The following is a 19903-nucleotide window of genomic DNA, read 5'->3' as shown; positions in this document are numbered from 1 at the left end:
GAGGTCAAAGGTCAAGGAAAAACTTTAGAAATTTGATAACATGGGTTTTTATAACTAGCATAGTTAAAAAATTCATAAAATGCAATGCTTGCACTTTCCTTCTGATTTGTAGACTAAAATACATTAGGAATTGGCTATTTGTGACGTTGTATACGATTATATGTATTTCAATTTCAATGGCTACCATTTTTATTTTTGGGCGCCATCTTGGAACTCACTTTATATAATATTTCCTGAATCGGTTTTACTGACCTCAGAAATTCTCGATTCAGTACATTATTTGTCTATTTGTAACTTTTACAGCCAGAGATATACGATATACCAATTTACTGGCAGCCATTTTGGATTTTGGCCGCCATCTTGGAAAATCGGAAGCTGATCGGGTGGCTCCTAGGCAAAAATCAATTAGTACGCCTAAAAGAAGCCTCATGCCAAATTTGGTGCTTTTGTCCACCGTGTAACGTTTTAGTCGCTAAGCCACCTGACTATAAGGCCTACATACTACACTACCAAAAAGACATTTTTTCTATAAATATCGAGACATTTGAGATGCAATTTGGCTTAAAATGGAAGGAGTATCACAACGGATGCACCAAACCAATCATGTTTTGTTATGTTCCATAGTGTATGACTTTTTTAATCGCATACAAAAAAAATGATATTATTACGGGCAACATATTCCTTCCTTCCTTGTCTGTGAACATGAATCTAAGCACAGTTTGTTTATTCAATACCATTTAAATTCACATACTTTTTGACAAGTTGCTGTATCCGGTCTATCTATCTATCTATCTAACACAATGATACATAATATAATTCACTATTTAAATCTTTTGATCACTATTGATCATTGTGAGAACTTCCTCTATAACTATATATAGACACGACGACGACCAATTGTTCTAAAACCACAGAATATTTTCTATAAAAAAAAAGATTGCTTCGTAGTAAACCCTTGTCCTAATTCATGGTTAATGTATTTAGTTTAAATTGTAATATTTTTAATTTCTGATTAAATTATATCTTTATCTACCATGGGTTGTAGTGTTTATATTTACTTCAGCCTCCGGAATTTCAAACATTAAATTATTATGTCTGATGACTTGTATACCCTTTGAATCTCTCATGAACTGGTTCTATTTTATTTTCAGCTTTGTTTAGCGGGCTCTTCAATTCAGTGCTTTTTAAAAAGATTTAAAAATCAATTAGCATTGCTTAGGATAAGTGACTGTATACTGTATGAATGTTTATGAGTGGAATGGTACAAATAATGCCATAATGTAAGGATTGGCTTTAGCAATCGTTAAATAGTGCATGCTAGTGCCCGTCATGTGACCCACAATCGTCCAATCAAATGACAGGAATTTAAATTTATTTAGGTGTTATAGATACTAATTAAATAATGTGAAGTTAATGTGTAAATGTTAAAGCCATTAAAAGTCATACCTTCTCATCCTGCCAAATTGTTTGTAATCAGGTAAACATTCTAACCTTGACATTATAGTTGTCTTTGAAAGGTAGTGTTTCCTTCAATCACACAGGTGGTTTGTCACCCTATGGTGGTTGCGTTTCGCATATTGGTTCAATTATACCAATATATGGTGGGCGTACATGATTTATTGGTAAAGAATTAATTATGTACCAAGGGCGAAGATTTTGTACTGTGAATGACAAATGCAAACGAAAATAAAGAATGTTTTATTGAAATTGAGTTGAGTCAAGTAATTGATAATCAAATACTGGTGTTCTTTTTTTTCTCTTACCCAATTTAAAAATTAGAAAAATCATTGCAATTGTACACTATTTGATAAGCCCACATTTCACTTTATTGCCAACAAACATATAAACGTAAATGGCAAATAACACATGATATGCATGGGACAGCTGGCAGAACAGAACAATAATCAAACATATGAACAGTTCAGTCCTAGTAAACATACTGCTATAAACATGACATTTAATGGTGTGGTTTTGTAGCAATTCATAAATGTCAGTTTAGTGTGGAGATACAATCCCTAGACTTTTTAGAGCAGGGAGTTGTAACCTGGTTAGAGCATGGAGTAACTTATTCTTTACCATGGTTAGAGTATACTTTTCAAGCCTTCATACAGTATATTTCTTCATCTCAATGCAAGTGGTGATTGGTTAATTTGAGATCAGTGATCCATGACCATGTCTTGTGTGTAAAGCCATGGGATAACAGACCACACTCATTCATGAGGTTCTGTCATAAGAAAGTGTAGATATTATATTTATGTACGTTCAGTCAGTGGAACGTGACAGTCAGTGTGTGTTCATTGTGTGCTATATGAACGCATTGCCATGTTCAGGAAATAATTGATTTCTAAACACTGGTCCCATTTTTCTACAGCAAGTATTATTTTGGATAGTGCCTTTAGGATGTGATCACCAAAGTATTTACTTAATGTAAGTATGAGCATGTTGTACTATGACTACTATATTATATGCGTGTATGTAGTTAAGTTTGTACATTGATTGTGATTTGTCACAAACATACTATAAAAATGCTTATACTTTTTGTGGATATATTTATTTAACAATTTCCTGAATTATGTTGTTTAGTAAATATGTATACCTAGCTAGGTAGTAGTAACTAGAATAGTGTATTAATATGAAAAGTGGCAGGCCTAATAACTAAAAGATCAGTAAACCACAAAATAATCATACAACAAAGATTATTTTGAGGTCAATGACTTTTTGTTGCCCAGTGGAACTAGGCCTATGAACATGAGATTCATGACTCAAGTGATGACCACAAATTAATATTTATGCATAAATAACTTTAAATATTGAAACATATACAGTATGTTTTTGGAAAAAATCTAGTTTTTTTAACAGTTTCTGTAATATATACAAAACGATCACTCAGTTCATAAAATAGGCTATTTTACCTGCTGTTCCTATAATAACCATTTTATATGTCAAACGTTCATGACCTTGAGTTTTGCATCTAGATGTTGAACTGTATCCCAATTCTGTTATGGCAAAAAACCAATAATGACTCATTTGGTAGATTTTTAAACTCAAGGTGTTGGAATACAATACACAGTATTTTCTTTTTCTAGCATTTTAGTAGACACATGTATGAAAAAAATGAGTCACTTTAAATTGTGATTGTTGATAGAGCTTCCCTGGAGAATAAATTGACCCATTATTATTTATTAAGTTTCAATTTGTATGTTTCAAGTTTAACTCCTTAATAAGTTATCTACTACTACTACTTGCCTAAGGTGTGTTCCTAAAATGAGAGGCAATTATGCAAGATAAAATGACTTAATTAACACTTTTTAAGCCTTTAATTTTCCTTTTTAGCAATTTGTTGACAGTTTCCCCTTTGGCATAACGTTTTTTTTTCTTCATTTTCTGTTTCAATTGAAGTTTTATCAGGAATTTATTTTTTCTCAAACTCCATGTTTGAGTTACTAAGTAAAAGTAAAATCCAATTAATCATTTCTACTATAATTTACTATATCAGCAATTTGTTACTACTCTACTAAGGAAGGCCTGTTATATTTGGTCAAAATTAACAACCAATTAATTATATATTTGATTATAAATACACAGAATAGCTACATAAAAATATTAGGAAAAAAATGGTAAAGATTTGCTATATACGTTAAATGGAGCATAAATAACGATGTAAAGATGTTTTCATTTTTATAAAACCAAAATTTCTCATGAATTTAACAAGTAGTTGTCAAATACCTTTAAATCTGTATCTTTGGTTGTAAACAAATTCCTGTTGGGTACAGCAGATTTAATTCATTGACACATGCAGTGGTTTAAGTTTACTTAAATTCCATTAATTGTAATTGTTCCAAATACAGGGAAGAAATTGGATATGAATAAGATATTTGATGACATTGCTAAAAGTAATTGTACCCAGTACACTATAAAAGGTTTATCGGTCAGTTAGGCCTATGAAAGATGGTTGTATATGATAAAGTGCATTTAATTAGTTTGTGTACACGGTATAAATGAATTTTTAGACCGCAAATACTTATACAGCTGTTTGTATAAAAGTATATTTGGAAATGAATTGACTTTTGAGATTCTCCCATATTGCCCTGTATTCATTTGTAGTTTGTGTTCAAAATTTGTCTAAAAACTTGGACGCAATGCAACAACATATTATATGCAACGCAAGTGTGTTGACCAATCACAAGTGACAGTTCATGTCGTCAATGGTCACATTACTTACAGTACAGTAGGTTTTGCATTGCTTCCAAATGTGTACCATTTGAGGATAAAATGTTGAAATGGGCAACCAGGGCAACCCATACCTCACCAACTTCCATTTTGTATAGTGTGTTGAATAAAAGTTACATGACAAAATGAAAGTTTAAAACACATGTTGCGATGATGTAGTAACCACAGGAAATGGGAAAAGGTAGCTCATGGAATTCAGCCTTATGCATATCCACACAATATTTTTCTGGTTCAGTGACCACAGATTAACAGATAAAGACAAGACATCCCATGGTGGTGATCAATGGTCACAAGAAATGAGGAAAGAAATTACAGTACAACATCTGTTGTAGAGTTTTAACAATAAATATTATTTTGCTTTTAAAGGCATAGAAAGAGTATAAATAAAGGTCATGGGGATAATGATATTCCATAACTAGTAGTGGGAATATTCTAGTATTCTGTAGTTTATCTCCATTTATTGTCAGTTTTTCAGCTATTATTAGCTGTTGCATTTTCCTCCCTAAAATAAGTGTTGGTCACAGTTGAACAAATTTGTTTGAGAAGTGAACCCATGAACATCTTCCAACAAAGGACATTTTCATCAGCTAAAAACTGTACCATTACAACCAGACAAATATTGTTTTTAAAAATTTCCAATAAGAAAATGATTGTTAATTTATTCACAAACTTTTTTTTTCATTTATCCTGAATTTTAAATTAGTGACTGGTTTCGAAATTTTCCAATTTCCATTTTTTTGGGGGGGATTATAAACATACTTAATTAAAAACTATTTTTGTTTTTCCTAAACATACTGTTTTGAATTATCCTAAAAAAAAGGTATTATAATAAGCATGTTGAACTGGTAGTATGCAATATAATTTTGTTAATTAAATTAATTCTTCTATGCTGTATCAAATATTGTTAAATATGTTTATTATTGATTGATTATCATATGTTTCATAAAGAATACATCCGTATTCTCTACAGTATATAGATATATAAAGTATGTATAATTAATAAAAGCCACTTAACAGTTATCAGTATTTTTTGACATTAATAAATAAGTCTTATTATAATCAAATATTAGTAATCCAAAACTGATATGCATAAAATATTTTAATTCAATCGACATTGACAGTTCAAAAGGTAAAGTGTAAAATTGTCAATTGACATTTTATGAATGGATTATAGAGATGGCTAGAACCTTTAGGCCTAGTCTATCTATGCTTACCTCAGGTATGGTATGCTAATTTAAGAATCTGTTTTCAAGTATTTTATCTAGATGAATCAAACTGAGTGGTAATCTGCGGATTAGTTTATTTGACAGGTAGAAGTATAATCCATATATTATAAAAATGAGCTATCTACAGTATCTAGCAATTTGTTTTGTTGTATAATTACTGTATACTATATTTCAAATAAAATTCTGCTAAAATAAATGATAAAGACACCAAAACTGGTGTTTTGACATGCCCAAAGTTTTTTAAAGGTGGCATTTGCCACTTTAATGAAGAAAACAAATTAAATTTGCATACTATTTTAAATTTGCATATGTATTTTTACATTACATTTACATTTGAATAATTACTTTGGTTACATTCCAGATCAATAATGTTTGGAGAGGAACTGGACATTCTATAAATAGCACATAGTAATGGCACTGTTCACATGTTGTGTTTTGTTTATGGTTGTCATGGAAGCAAGAATCATCAGTACCCAATTGTCATCATATGTACCAAACGCATGTCAAGATAAAGAGTAAGTAAACAAATTAAACGATTATTTATAAAAAGATTGTTACACAGTGGAACATTTCTGGTGGGAAACATGGCTTAAGTATGTACTTAAGAATAAATAAAAACGCTTTCACTAATCTCAGGTTACTGAAAATATATGTATAAGGCCGTGTTTCCGCAGCCAAAAAAAAATTGTCGGTTAATTTTTTAACCAATATAGTGCGCATGATCAGTCATTACCAAACAACCAGATGCCCAATCACAGCGCAGCAATTTTTCCTTCATGTCAAAGGTTAAAAATTATCGCATTTATCCGATAATTTTCCGATAGATAATTATTAGTTAATTTTTCTCGAGTGGAATCGGTTAAACCGTTTCCACAGGGCAGTTTATCGGTTAATTATCGGTTAATTTGTGGCTGTGGAAACACGGCCTAAGTAGAAGAGACCCTTTGATTGAAGGAATACAGAACACATGACAATCAAATTTGTTATATTCATGTACATTTGATCTATTACATGCTCATTTTATACATACTGTATGTACATAAATGTTTATGAAGTGTTTCAACATTCATTAATTGTATAATACTGTATGAATTTTGTCTTTTTTAGGACCGGATTCTGGTTTTGTTGTAATGGGTACGATCAAGTTGGGAACATGTGTGTTGTATGGAGTATGTTTCATTTTAAATTAAAAAGCATTAATGCATGTGAAAGATAATAAAGATAATGATAATGTTTTTGTAATTGACCAAGTTGAGCCAATGTCATGTCATGAAATGTTTTACCGTGTCTAAATAATATATCTTATTAATAAATATTTATTAATTTGTTTTAGAATGTTCAAATGAGCTTCATTGTTCTCGTGGGAATTGTAATATGAACACAGGGAAGTGCCTATGTCCTCCAGGGTGGGAGGGCACTAAGTGCGAGCTCCCGTGTAATATTGGTAGATATGGTCAAGACTGTATGTACGAATGCAATTGCATTAACGGTGCTGACTGCGAACCTGTCAACGGTGACTGTGTATGTCTTCCTGGATTCATCGGCAACACTTGTGAAAAACAGTGTCCACGTGGAAGTTTTGGAAGGTACTGCAGAGAAGAGTGTGACTGTCTTAATGGCGCAGATTGCAGCAGTGTTAATGGGATCTGCATGTGTGAACCTCTTGGATTTAGTGGAGAAAGATGCGAGATATGTTTACCTGCATCAACAACAATGCAGTGTTTTGATTATTGTAATGCAATATGCATGAATGGAGGTGTGTGCGACACAATTGTAAAACAATGTAGCTGTTCTGTAGGATATACTGGCAAGCACTGTGAGATTTGCGATCCAAGTATTCATCCTAATAAATGTATACCGGACTGCGAAAGTACTTTATGCGCAAATGATGCAATGTGTGATACAGCAACGAGACAATGTGATTGTACAAATGGTTGGACAGGTAGATCATGTAATTCTCCTTGCGATAGTGATTATTATGGGATAGGATGCAGCGAGGAATGCAACTGTAAAGGATTACCATGCCATCATGTCACAGGTCAGTGTTTAAATGAGTGTCTGGTAGGATGGGGAGGGGAAGATTGTCGTCAACCATGTTTGAAGGGTACGTACGGGTATAAATGCGCACAGAAATGTACTTGTCAGAACGGGGCACAATGTAATCCAGAAACAGGCACATGTTTGTGTGATGCAGGGTACCAGGGTAAAGACTGTGAAGAGATGTGTCAGTCTTCTAGAGGCGGAATCAACTGTGAGCAATGCTTGTGCGAAGGTCCACTTATCTGCCATGATGATTATGATGAATGTGTTTGTCCAGCTGGCTATTCAGGACCAACCTGCACACTACCTTGCCCTGAAGGCTACTACGGACCAAGCTGTTTAAATAAATGCAACTGCCGTGGTAATGAAACATGTGATGCAGTTTCTGGTAAATGTAACTGTGAACCTGGTTGGACAGGAGCTGAATGTGAAGCAATGTGTACTCCTGGATTGTTTGGTCCTGCATGTAGTTTAACATGCCCCAAATGTCCAAGACTCAATGTATGCTTCCATGTCAATGGGTCGTGTGATATGTGTGAATCAGGATTTAAAGGTGAAAGGTAAGATTTTTGTTTTTAAAAGTACTGTACTTTTATTTTATATATTTATCAATCTTTTTACTTAGGTCAAGATATTTACAAATACAAATTAGTGGGAATATTTGATATATTGAGTATACCAAACAAAGAATTTGTACCTTTACCAGTTTACCATGCCCTGCATAAATGTTTAATAGTACTTACATACTGTAGTGCAAAATAGATCTTGTGGACTACACAATGTTACACTTTATACAATATTAAAGAAATGTGCTCAGATAAGAAATACAACAAATTCAAAGAAAGTCAAAGAAATATTGCAATTTAATAAAGTTTTGTACAATTTTATTTCTTAAAATAATACACTTATATAATTATCATGTTCTCTACTTCTTCTGATGTCTTATAATTTACTTTAATGTTTACTTTAAACATAAAATGTTTGAAACATTCAAAATGTTTTCTTGATACATTTCCATAAATGGCACCATGTATACTGCTTTTAATGTGTCGGGTGAAACCTCATCATAACACCATCAGTTTAGTCCATTTATAACTCATCATATAGAAATGGTATTTAATGAGCGGTCTGCTATTAAAAGCACAAGTCATCACAAACAGTTTATCATATTTCATCTATGCAATGTTTATGTTATAATTTTTAAATGCAACTTCTCGAAAAATGTTCTATCTGCAATTATTATTAACATATCCAGTTTGATACTTTATTTCTGTTTTAACTTATAATCATGGTATCCTAAATAAACACAGGTTTTTCCATGTTTTTTTTTAATATAAAAACTCTTATTATTCATAAATGATTACAGCGCTTTGAAACCTTTGTCTCTTGCGCTTTATAAATGTTATTTATTATTATTATTATTATAAATGATTAAATAACTAATTATATTTAAACATGCGAGTAATACAGTACTCTTATATGTCATAGTGTTGTAACTACCTGTAGACTACTGTATATCATTTATCTGCATGACTCATTGTTTGACTTAAAGTAGCACACTGTCATCCAAATCAAAGTGAAACCATCATCTTGTAATTTAAGCAAGACAAATTTTAAATAATTGTATGTCTGACTCAGTAAACCTTATACCTTCACATTGATCATTACTTAAAGAATTCTAATTTTGGAGATTGGAATATAAGGCAGTAGGCCTACAGTAATTATTAATTATTTTCTCATATGATCCAGTTTTACGATCCCATTCAAAACATTGGAAAAGGCAATAGACATTATCTTGTATCTTCATATATATTTTGTTTAATTCTCAGATGTAATGTTTCTTGTCCAAGAGGATTCTTTGGCCCAAGTTGTCTACATACATGTACATGTAATCATGGGATGTGTAACCCCATCAATGGTGCCTGTCCTTTACCATATTCCCAAAGTAAGTCTTTAAAATCTGTTTATAGTCCATTTTTTCTATAGAATATTACATTTTTATTATTTTACCCACTGTATTTTCGTTTCTTATGTTTTTAATTAAGGTCCTCATGAACAAGGCTCCAAATTCTAGTTTGTGGCCCTATCAACAGTTATTCTAATTTTTATGTTTAAATTATCTGAAACTGTTGATGAATTAAATGTATATGAATGAATGAATATTTAAACATGAGCTGCATGAATGTTCCTTGTTTAAATTTGATGAAGAAGTGTGGGCTATCATATAGTTTCCCTATAAAGCAGCAAGTTTCTATGTAATAATTATGTTTCATCAACTCCAGTCCCAGGAGTTACCAATATTTATAATAATCTATAAAAATTGTTTATTAACTTAATTAACATCCTCATTTTACCAGTATATCAATTTCTATTTCCATATGGAATCTGTTTTAACCTTGAATATTTGATATCAAATACGTATTAAAATTCCCATGTTTCATTAATGTGTTTATGTAACAACAAGCACTAATGTATTCAATTAATCATTCCTTACTGGAAATTCAATGTACTCTGTGTAATTACTGCATCTACAGATTTTAAAAACAGAAATATTGTAAACTATATTGCAGTATACAATCCATGTTTTATTTTGTACTTAAACAGCAATGGATTCTAATGCATCATGTTTATAGACACCTATAGACCTTTATTGTTTTTATTTTGTATGTACAATAATTAAATACTGTAGGAGAGTGATACTAAGAGCAGTTTGAGTCTAAAATGCTCAACAAAAAAATAAAGAACACAATAGCCAAACATCGAGAGGTTCTTTACACATGTTATTAAAATCGTAATATACAAACTATCAATACATATCACTAAATAAACAAGACGCAACCATACATACAATGAATCATGTATACTAGACGTAAGCCACATTTTGTAGTCATGGGATTTCATAAAACGAGAAAATGCGAATATTGAGTCATTGCTAATTCTGATAAGCCTTGCAAATTTACTGAGGTTTTTGTAGGCCTACTGTAGAGAATACATTATTATTATTGTACTCAACAAGTAAATCATTTTACTTCTACTTTTTTAGTATTATTGTACTATTGACGGGCTAAAGGTACTCATTTAATCTATATTTATTTGGTTTTTGTTTTTTCAAATAATTATTCCAAAGAATGATGTTATTTTTCTTGTTTGTAACAAGTAATTTAACAATTTAAAAATACTGTAATCAATTATTTAGGAACTTTGAAAAAGAAAAAAAAAATCTTAGAAGTTAGTTTTAAAACTATATATAGGCCTAACTTTATTTATGATAATTACTGTCATCCAAACTTCCCCATCATGTAAAATATAAAACAACATCATCAGCATAATATCCTATCTCAGATATAATATGCACATATAAATTGTGTCACTCTGTTTTTAATGATAATGATAGTGTTACTTCGATAAATTAAATGTAATCACCTTTTATCCATTTTTAAGCATATGGAAATGAGACCTATATTTTTAGTGTTATTAAATAGTATATTATGCGTCAAATAGTCTGCTGTTAGAGTATTAAATTTCTTAAAATCTAATGATAAATTTGTATATATTATATAATACTTGATTCCCATTTGCCTAATGGAGCAGACAGTCTCATTTAAGTCATCATACTTAAATTATTTATATTTGATTAAACAATCATTTTAACATAAAACGATATTACTTGTCAAAGTGACACAGGCAGTGGCTCCTTCTCACAATTATTAGCTGTACTAATAATTGATAGTATTGTGAATATGTATGTATGTATATATACTATCAGAGAAACACCTGAAACCAACTAATGAAATTGCATTGTAAATAACAACATTTCCTTTTTAATACCTCTGGCTACCAATCCGTCATAAAATACTAGTTAGATCAATGATAATTTGACATATACTTATAAAACAACTATATGGTATACTATAAAGAAACTATAGTTGTATTAAAGAGATTTGATTATTAATGTTAAGTTGGTGTTTTTGCATTTAGTTTTTGGTCATAAACTATAACTTAGTATTAGCACTAGTGACTTTTATATTGCATGCTGTATATCAGATTAATCGCCAAAGTAAGGTTTTAGTACGGTAAGTGACATCTTGTATGACGTTAGTTAGGAATATTGACGATATCAATCATTCTATATTGTAAAACCTTAAAAACCAGCCGCTATTCATTTTACAACTAATGGAGGAGTAGATATCATCTTTAGATCAAGCCTAGCGGGTGCTACTGTAGATGTTATAATACTACTAATGGAATTCTTAATATATTAGTGTACCCCTTCATATATTATTAGTATACACCTTGTTAGTGTATTTGTCATATATTAGTGTACCCTTTTATATTAGTGTATTTGTGATATATTAGTGTACACCTTGCTTGATATTAGCGTATTTGTGATATATTAGTGTACACCTTGCTTGATATTAGCGTATTTGTGATATATTAGTGTACCCCTTTAAATTACTATTAGTGTATTTGATATCCTTCATATATTAGTGAAATGTAGTTTAAAACCTTCCGGGTACAATTGTGATCATTTTGATACTCCATATGTATGGTTTCGTGCAGAAACAGAAATTTGTATAACGAACAAACATCGAAAGTGGGCCATTTTGACCACATTTTGGTCCCTAACTTGGATCCTAGATGGCGGATGATGTTGAAATGTAGTTTAGAACCTTTCCGGTACAATACCGGTCATTTTGATACCCCATGTGTAAGGTTACGTGCAGTAACAAAAATTTGTATAACGAACAAACAAACAGACGTACAAACTCTCTCACTTATAATATAGATTAGTGTATTTGTTATATATTTGTGTACTCCTTCATATATTAGTGTATTTGTGATATATTAGTGTACACCTTTATATTAGTGTATTTGTGATATATTAGTGTACCCCTTCATATATTAGTGTATTTGTTATATATTAGTGTACCCCTTTATATATTAGTGTATTTGTGATATATTAGTGTACACCTTCATATATTAGTGTATTTGTGATATATTAGTGTACCCCTTCATATATTAGTGTATTTGTGATATATTAGTGTACCCCTTTATATATTAGTGTATTTGTGATATATTAGTGTACCCCTTCATATATTAATGTATTTGTGATATATTAGTGTACACCTTCATATATTAGTGTACCCCTTCATATATTAGTGTATTTGTGATATATTAGTGTACCCCTTCATATATTAGTGTATTTGTGATATATTAGTGTACCCCTTCATATATTAGTGTATTTGTGATATATTAGTGTACCCCTTCATATATTAGTGTATTTGTTATATATTAGTGTACCCCTTTATATATTAGTGTATTTGTGATATATTAGTGTACCCCTTCATATATTAGTGTATTTGTGATATATTAGTGTACACCTTCATATATTAGTGTACCCCTTCATATATTAGTGTATTTGTGATATATTAGTGTACCCCTTCATATATTAGTGTATTTGTGATATATTAGTGTACCCCTTCATATATTAGTGTATTTGTGATATATTAGTGTACCCCTTCATATATTAGTGTATTTGTTATATATTAGTGTACCCCTTTATATATTAGTGTATTTGTGATATATTAGTTTACCCCTTCATATATTAGTGTATTTGTGATATATTAGTGTACCCCTTCATATATTAAGTGTATTTGTGATATATTAGTATACCCCTTAATGTTAGTATATTTGTGATATATTAGTATACACCTTGACATTAGTGTATTTGTGATGATATATTAGGGTATTGCTTGATGAGAATTATATTAATTACTTTGATTAATTATAACACCTGTTTGTATCTTCTTTTAAAACCCTATGTTGTGTATTAGTTGTAAACATCTTGATTTATGTTTGTGGAAATTACGTCAGCTAACCATTTGGTGTGTATTTCTTCATTAGAGAGGGTATGGGGTTCAGGGGAGGGGTGGTTACTAAACAAAATCAAAGTACTTACTCAAACTCTGTATATATAGTGTGTTTAAAGTATTTTATGAAAGATGAACAAGTAGACAGTTTATGGCCAACAATCAAAATGTATTAACTACTGTCTCCAGAGATTCAAATTTAACCATTGCCTGTCTGACTATAACAATGTTACTAATATATATCTTAAGTTAAAATATTATAATGTATGTATTTAACTCAACAGTTGTTTTCTATTGGTCCCTTGATGATAAATCGTAAATTAGTTTAGAAAAATGATTGTATTATGTTATTATCAGGGAAGATTCATTCTTCCCTGGTTATTATAGATCTAATTTAAGTTTTTACTGGCCTTGTAAAATACAATTTGGTGTATTCCCAGTATAATACATTCTTATGCTCTTTGATGTACAAATGTTAAGGTCTGGGGGATTCTGGCCTGTCTTCCTTTACATTTTGTAGATATTAAATAAAAGATAGAACAGTAGGGACAGCACCTTCTCTCCTTTCTTTCACCCCGCTCCTCCTGTTCTTTAAAAATCTTGAATCCGCTAATTCTTTATGTATCAATATTTAACATAAATAACATAACTTTTTATATTGCAATGCAATATTAATCAAATATATACTGATGTTTATATTTGTTTTTTTTTATTTCAGGTCCTTCTACAATTGCTATGAATTATGTACTTGAAGAAAGAGATAGTGATTTTCCTTTGTTTATCATCATCTCAGCCTCAACACTGAGTTTTCTTCTAATTTTTATGTTAATCATTCTCATTGGTACAAGGATCTATCAGAAAGGGTTTGTATTATTATTTAACATTTATTTACTGTCAATTATTTACCCAGTGCATCATTTGGAGTAGAGGTTTACCAAAATCTTGGCCCTGTTGAAAAAATGGCTAAAGGAGTGGGAATCCATTATAGCCAACAAAACTTATTGATATTAATAAATTCTGCATGGTTATTTTAGATGAGTTGGCACCTCGTAGCTTTTAATATCCCCCCACCCCCACTAAAGTCGGAGGGAACCACTTTCTGTGACACTTTGATAAATTGTAATATCATTTATGTTATAATTGTGATGAAAATTAGTATATTGTTATAAGAAGAAAAGCAAAAATGTTCATATTTCTATCATACTCTGGATGACAATAATCCATGATTAAGTAACTTTATATTTATTGCGATATTCTGTATTTATAACTCTAGACGTTACTCTGCCTGCACAAATGTTACTTAAACTGCAAACAGAAATTCAGAAATTGAAGACAAATTGGAAAAAAATAATAACGAATAAATTATATTGTTAAAAAGTAGAGCCTAGAGATTATAGAAAAATTGATTTTATTATTTTTATAATTTTGTTCTTGCCAAGCAATTTACAAAAAGCCATAAACAATGCTTCTGTGTCTTGTGATATTCAATGTAATAAACATTATAGAATCTCTGGAGCCTATTTGAGAATTTAATGCACACAATGATTTTTGATAGCCTCTCGTAATCGTATAAATCTTTTTTGACAATGTATTATAAAATAAAAAAACAGACCTATTTCTCTTTATGAAAATATGTATAATTTCCCAATACTAAAGTAGGTTTATATGCAATTCCACTAACCACACTTTACGTTTTCTGAAAATTTGAAATGTTGGGAAATTTATTATTTCTTTTGACTGATTATATGGAGGTTGCCCGTAAAAATTGATTGAATGAACTTTTATTGAATTAGATAGTGAAAAGATCTGTGATTTCAAGGATACTGTCAAAGATCCTCTCAGAAAGATATAAAATAAAACCAGTCTTAACAAAGTTCAAATCTTTTATCTAGAGATACCACAATGAGGAGAAAAAAAAAAAAGATAATGATTTATACAGTATATTGTATCTGGGTTATCAAAGTTTAAAATCTTTTTATAAAAGGAAAGGACAAGACACTTCCATTCAACCATGATATTAATTCAACTCAATCATTGATTGGAATCACTACAGTAAAAGAATATACACCTTAGAATAGTTTATCAAACAGTGAAGAAAATGAAAATCAAATGTTTTGATATTATATTAAACAATTATGGTGGTACATTATATTTGATTACTTTCAATAAACATAAACCTGACATCTCATAAAGTTTTAGCTGACTATTAGTAAAAGTTTAAAACACATGGTCACTCCTTGCAAATAATGATTGTTTATGAGTGCAATACAAACAATTTCATGAGGTGAAAAATTAATTTTTATTTTCACGAGGTGAAGCCTGAGTGATAATAGAATTTCATATTACACCGAATAAAATTATTTCTACCATTCAAGAATATAAAAACATTCATTATTTGTTTTATAGAACATCTTAAGTAAATTCTTGTCATTGCCATTGTTCTGATCTTGTTGTGAAGGAGAGTTGCGTCGTAAAGAAAATGCTGCTATTGGATTTTATGCTGAAAAAAGTGCAGTACTATTACATGATCACGAAACAGTACATACTATTTCATGCCAAGTGACCCACAGTCATCCAATCAAATGACAGAAATTTATTTAGGTGTCATATAAATTGTCTTATTCAACACAATCACTTGGTCATTTAAATATATCATTTAGTTAAAATACAATATTTCAAAAGTTAGTATAATTTTGGCCGATATCCAAAATCGTGTGGCCATTATCAAAGAACCTAAACAGGCAAAATTTGGCACGTTTGATGTATAGCATATCTTTCAATCTAATATGCAATTATTCTATGCAATTCACATAACTAATTTTCCAATTACATTTATTAGTCTGTATCCGCAATGCATTTAATTCCAAAAATGTACAATTGCTCAGTGACATTTCGCAATAAACTTTTCATAGCATTTAATTTGCATTACAAGAAAAGTTTGTAGACATACTGTACTGTATTCCCACACAATCCATTAGATTATAATTATAATTATTATAAAGTAGTCTTCTTTCCCATCTGTCGTCCTTACACTAGTGTCCTTTACTTAAGTACTTATTCCGGGACCAAAATTCCCAAATTTATATGACTAGATTCCTCCATAATTTCCTATCTGCCATTGTGACAGCCAGTTCTTCTCTCTGCATACCAGTATCTGTCTCTAGTACATCAATGTATGTGAGTTCTTGTCCTTAAACCCCATTAAATAAAAGATTGTCTGTCTCCCCCTCCCCCCTCCCCCTTCTTTACCACTGTTTGATATATTTTCAACTTAGCCACTAATATACAGTGGCACCATAAACTTACAATCCACTATTGAAATCTGTTGATGTGATATTCAGTATAATTGGTTTAAACATTCCAAATCATTTCAAATATGAGTTCACATGAAATACATCATGTTGGAAGTGAATGAAATTAGAGAACATTATGAATTTATTCCTTGGACATGAGTAGAATATCAAATGTCTGGAATGCAGTAACATTGCAATGATATTATGAATAATTGCTTAAGCATGAATTGTTGTTACAAAGAAATATGTGAACATCATAGAATAATATAATGAGATATACATTCTGAAAAGTAGCTAAGAGGGTTACCAAACAAGTGTGTATATTTATATATGTACGGACAAGTCATGGTCCATGATGAGTTAAAATCCATATTTGTATGTACATATGGTTTAAAATCACTTTAAAGTATTGTTAAATATGACATTTTAATGTCACATACTAGTTATCCACTTTGACCAAAAATTGGATCGAAAGAAACCCAAATTATTTACCTTAAAAAAAGTCTTATAGTTTTTGGTTGATTTTATAAGTGAAAATATTTGTTTAATTTTACGCAAGTGATTCAATTAATTAAAACTACAAAATAACCTATTCAAAGTATGATTTAATCTTCAACAGTTAGATACTGATTATGTGTTCTCTCTTTTATATTACTAGGTACAAACATGGGTCAAGGTCTAAAAATATGAATGATGTCGTGTCTATTAACTCTTCAAATGGTATGTATTCCGGTTATGTTGTTAATGAAACACATTGTATACATGGTAATGCTGAAAACTCTAACTAATCAAACAGAATGTAGTAGACTATATTTTATGATAAACTAATAGGCCAAGTTTATAAATTCCATACACAGTATTTTAAACAAAGATTTGTATGCATTTCTATGGGATGCCAACTAATTTCTTATGTTTTTTAACTTACATTATTTATTTATTTCATGAATATAAAATAATGAGTTTGACTGCACATATTTAATGACAGCATATAGGTCGATTACATAAATTTTATATTCAACATTTCAAACAGAGATTTTAGGGATTCCCTCGGGATGTTGAATGAATAACTTATGATTTTTTGTATATTTTATCGGCACCACAAGTGGGAAATTTCAGCTGTTTGGCATGCAAATATTCTTTCAAGAAAATGTATGCAAGAAGAACAATGAACATTGATTCAAAATTTCAACTTTTACTTTGTTGAATTCTGTTAGGACAAGTTTAATTATGCAATAGAAACATGATTACAGTAGTGAATAATGAATTGATATGGAACAAAGCAAAGTTTAAACGTTTTTACATACAAGCCATGTTTTCTGTTATTACTTTCTATACGGAATTTAGCTCACAGTACACATGCTAGTACTGATACTATTTTATTGTCCATAGTAATATAAAATGGAAATACATTAAAAACTGGCATGAAATATAAAAAAAGATATATATACAAATTCAGAAGATTACAATAAAATACACAAAAATACATTAAAAGCTAGGTTATATATAATACATACAGATTAAAGCTTCTATCATAAAATTATTAAAACTATTAAAAATACAATATTAAAAAGGAAGAATTGCACAATGATACGTTAACTCTACAGTATCCTATCTTTTTTGTGGGAAACGGGATCGGTTTGTTCTTGTCTTAGGGACACAGAGCTTACCATTTCGGGATCGAATAAATTGATCATTTAGGGGATGGCCGACATCACCCATCATACGCAAAACCGCCTGTATTAATCTATCTTTATATCATTTAATTACTTCTAGTAATGTTAAGCTAACAATCCTACAAATTTAAGAAAAGGCGCTGATTATGAGCTTTTAATAGAAATGGGTGCTATATAATTAATGATTAATGTTAATATTGTACCCTTTCACATTGTCTATCAAATCTCTAGACACATCGGGGTGCATACCAAACAAAAGTGTTGAGGCCCTGGTGTGTATAGTTTTACTAGGCAATTTGAATGTGGTAGTATACTTCATGTGGAAGCAGAGTGAGAAAAGTGAAGATTGGAAGAGCCAACTGATCTATTATTATGTACTGTATTCTTATTCATAAAGTTTGACTCTTCTTAAAATTCCCTTTCCTATCCACATAACGTTATTGAATATTTATTATGCACCCACATTATTATTTTTGTTTACATTTGTTTGTATCTAAGGTACTGATAGACCTTACAATATGAGGACTACAATACAGACGTTCACTTCATCTGGTGACAGTGGCGTATGTGAATTCACTACTCGCTTACATATAGAGGGCGACACACCAGATATTATAGCGAGCAACTCAACTTCTTGTCCAATTGATCTTGATGATAACAGTTACACAGAGGTTGAGATTAACATGTGTCACTCAACAAGCAGCTTTAACGAGTACACATATTCAACTCCGCCAGCGCTACCAGCACAAAACACATGCGAAACACCAGATAAACCAACAGATAGCAATGCGGATTTTTACGATGAAGCTTATTCATCAATAGAGAGAAAAGATTCTGATAAAATAGGCAATTCTGAAAATAATTGTTATGATTTCCTTAACGAAGCTCAAACTGACGAACCAAAACCTATGTCGTCGCAGCATCAGTATTACGTTCTGGAACCAATGGTACCAGAAAATGAAGATGATGATTACGATAGCATCAGTGATGGAGAAACCGATAAATGTTTACCCGTTCCTAATAACTATGAGGATATCACCATTAATGTGTCGGGTCCGTCAAAATCATTTGAAGTCTCTGACACATACGAAGAAGTGACAAACCCATTGATGCGACATCATACATTAGGTCCTGTTGTTAAAAGTAAAAAGAATGAATATGACTTGTTAGGTCACAGTGCCAAGAGGCGGAAACGAATTAGTTCAGAAAGGAGTAAGCTCAATGGAAATAACAGCAATTATGGCAGACTACAAAAGGAAAACAAAGTCCAAGATGGATATAATGAGCTTGAATTTGGTCCAAAATCAGTAAGAGTTGGGAAGGCTGTCTTTCCAACAGGCAATAACTATGGATCACTAAATAGGTGATTTAGAGACTCAACTGGAGATTAAGAACAGAGTTGGTCAAGGCAATCATATCATCCTAAACTTTTTATAGCTCTTTATTCAAATAATGTTTATGTAGTACAAACTTAGCCTAATTAAATTCTGTTTTTATTTCAATGGTACGAAATGTTCCAACATCTACCAGCATTTATCAATAAATTAAATATATTAATCGCTTCCTATTCG

The 19903-nt window shown here is 30.8% G+C and overlaps 1 protein-coding gene across 2 annotated transcripts; it reads left to right on the top strand.

Annotated features, from left to right (window-relative positions):
• Positions 1-2237: 2237 nt before the first annotated feature.
• LOC144842973 (uncharacterized) lies at positions 2238-19704 on the top strand. 2 transcript variants are annotated; one of them, XM_078699609.1, is made up of 8 exons: positions 2238-2427; positions 5818-5971; positions 6564-6625; positions 6790-8056; positions 9326-9441; positions 14085-14229; positions 17318-17379; positions 18831-19704. In XM_078699609.1, exons 2-8 carry the CDS (start codon positions 5868-5870, stop codon positions 19697-19699), a joined length of 2625 nt encoding a protein of 874 aa, XP_078555735.1. In that variant the 5' UTR covers positions 2238-2427; positions 5818-5867; the 3' UTR covers positions 19700-19704. The 2 variants fall into 2 exon arrangements, with proteins under 2 accessions (XP_078555735.1, XP_078555742.1); XM_078699616.1 differs by lacking the exon at positions 2238-2427 and having other exon boundaries at positions 5902-5971; positions 6564-6611.
• Positions 19705-19903: the final 199 nt, after the last annotated feature.

This window comes from Antedon bifida, chromosome 1, assembly GCF_963402885.1.
Source record: "Antedon bifida chromosome 1, ecAntBifi1.1, whole genome shotgun sequence".
Lineage (NCBI taxonomy): Eukaryota > Metazoa > Echinodermata > Crinoidea > Comatulida > Antedonidae > Antedon > Antedon bifida.
The sequence above is the reverse complement of the archived record's forward strand: the minus strand, read 5'-3'. Positions and strand labels throughout refer to the sequence as shown.

What these genes read in the sequence shown, in the direction of transcription:
- LOC144842973 (XM_078699609.1), top strand. Translation starts at nt 5,868, where the DNA reads ATGGCACTGTTCACATGTTGTGTTTTGTTTATGGTTGTCATGGAAGCA. An exon ending in TCAGGATTTAAAGGTGAAAG is followed by an intron (nt 8,057 to 9,325) that starts GTAAGATTTTTG and finishes TTTAATTCTCAG; the next exon opens with ATGTAATGTTTCTTGTCCAA. An exon ending in ACAAGGATCTATCAGAAAGG is followed by an intron (nt 14,230 to 17,317) that starts GTTTGTATTATT and finishes TTATATTACTAG; the next exon opens with GTACAAACATGGGTCAAGGT.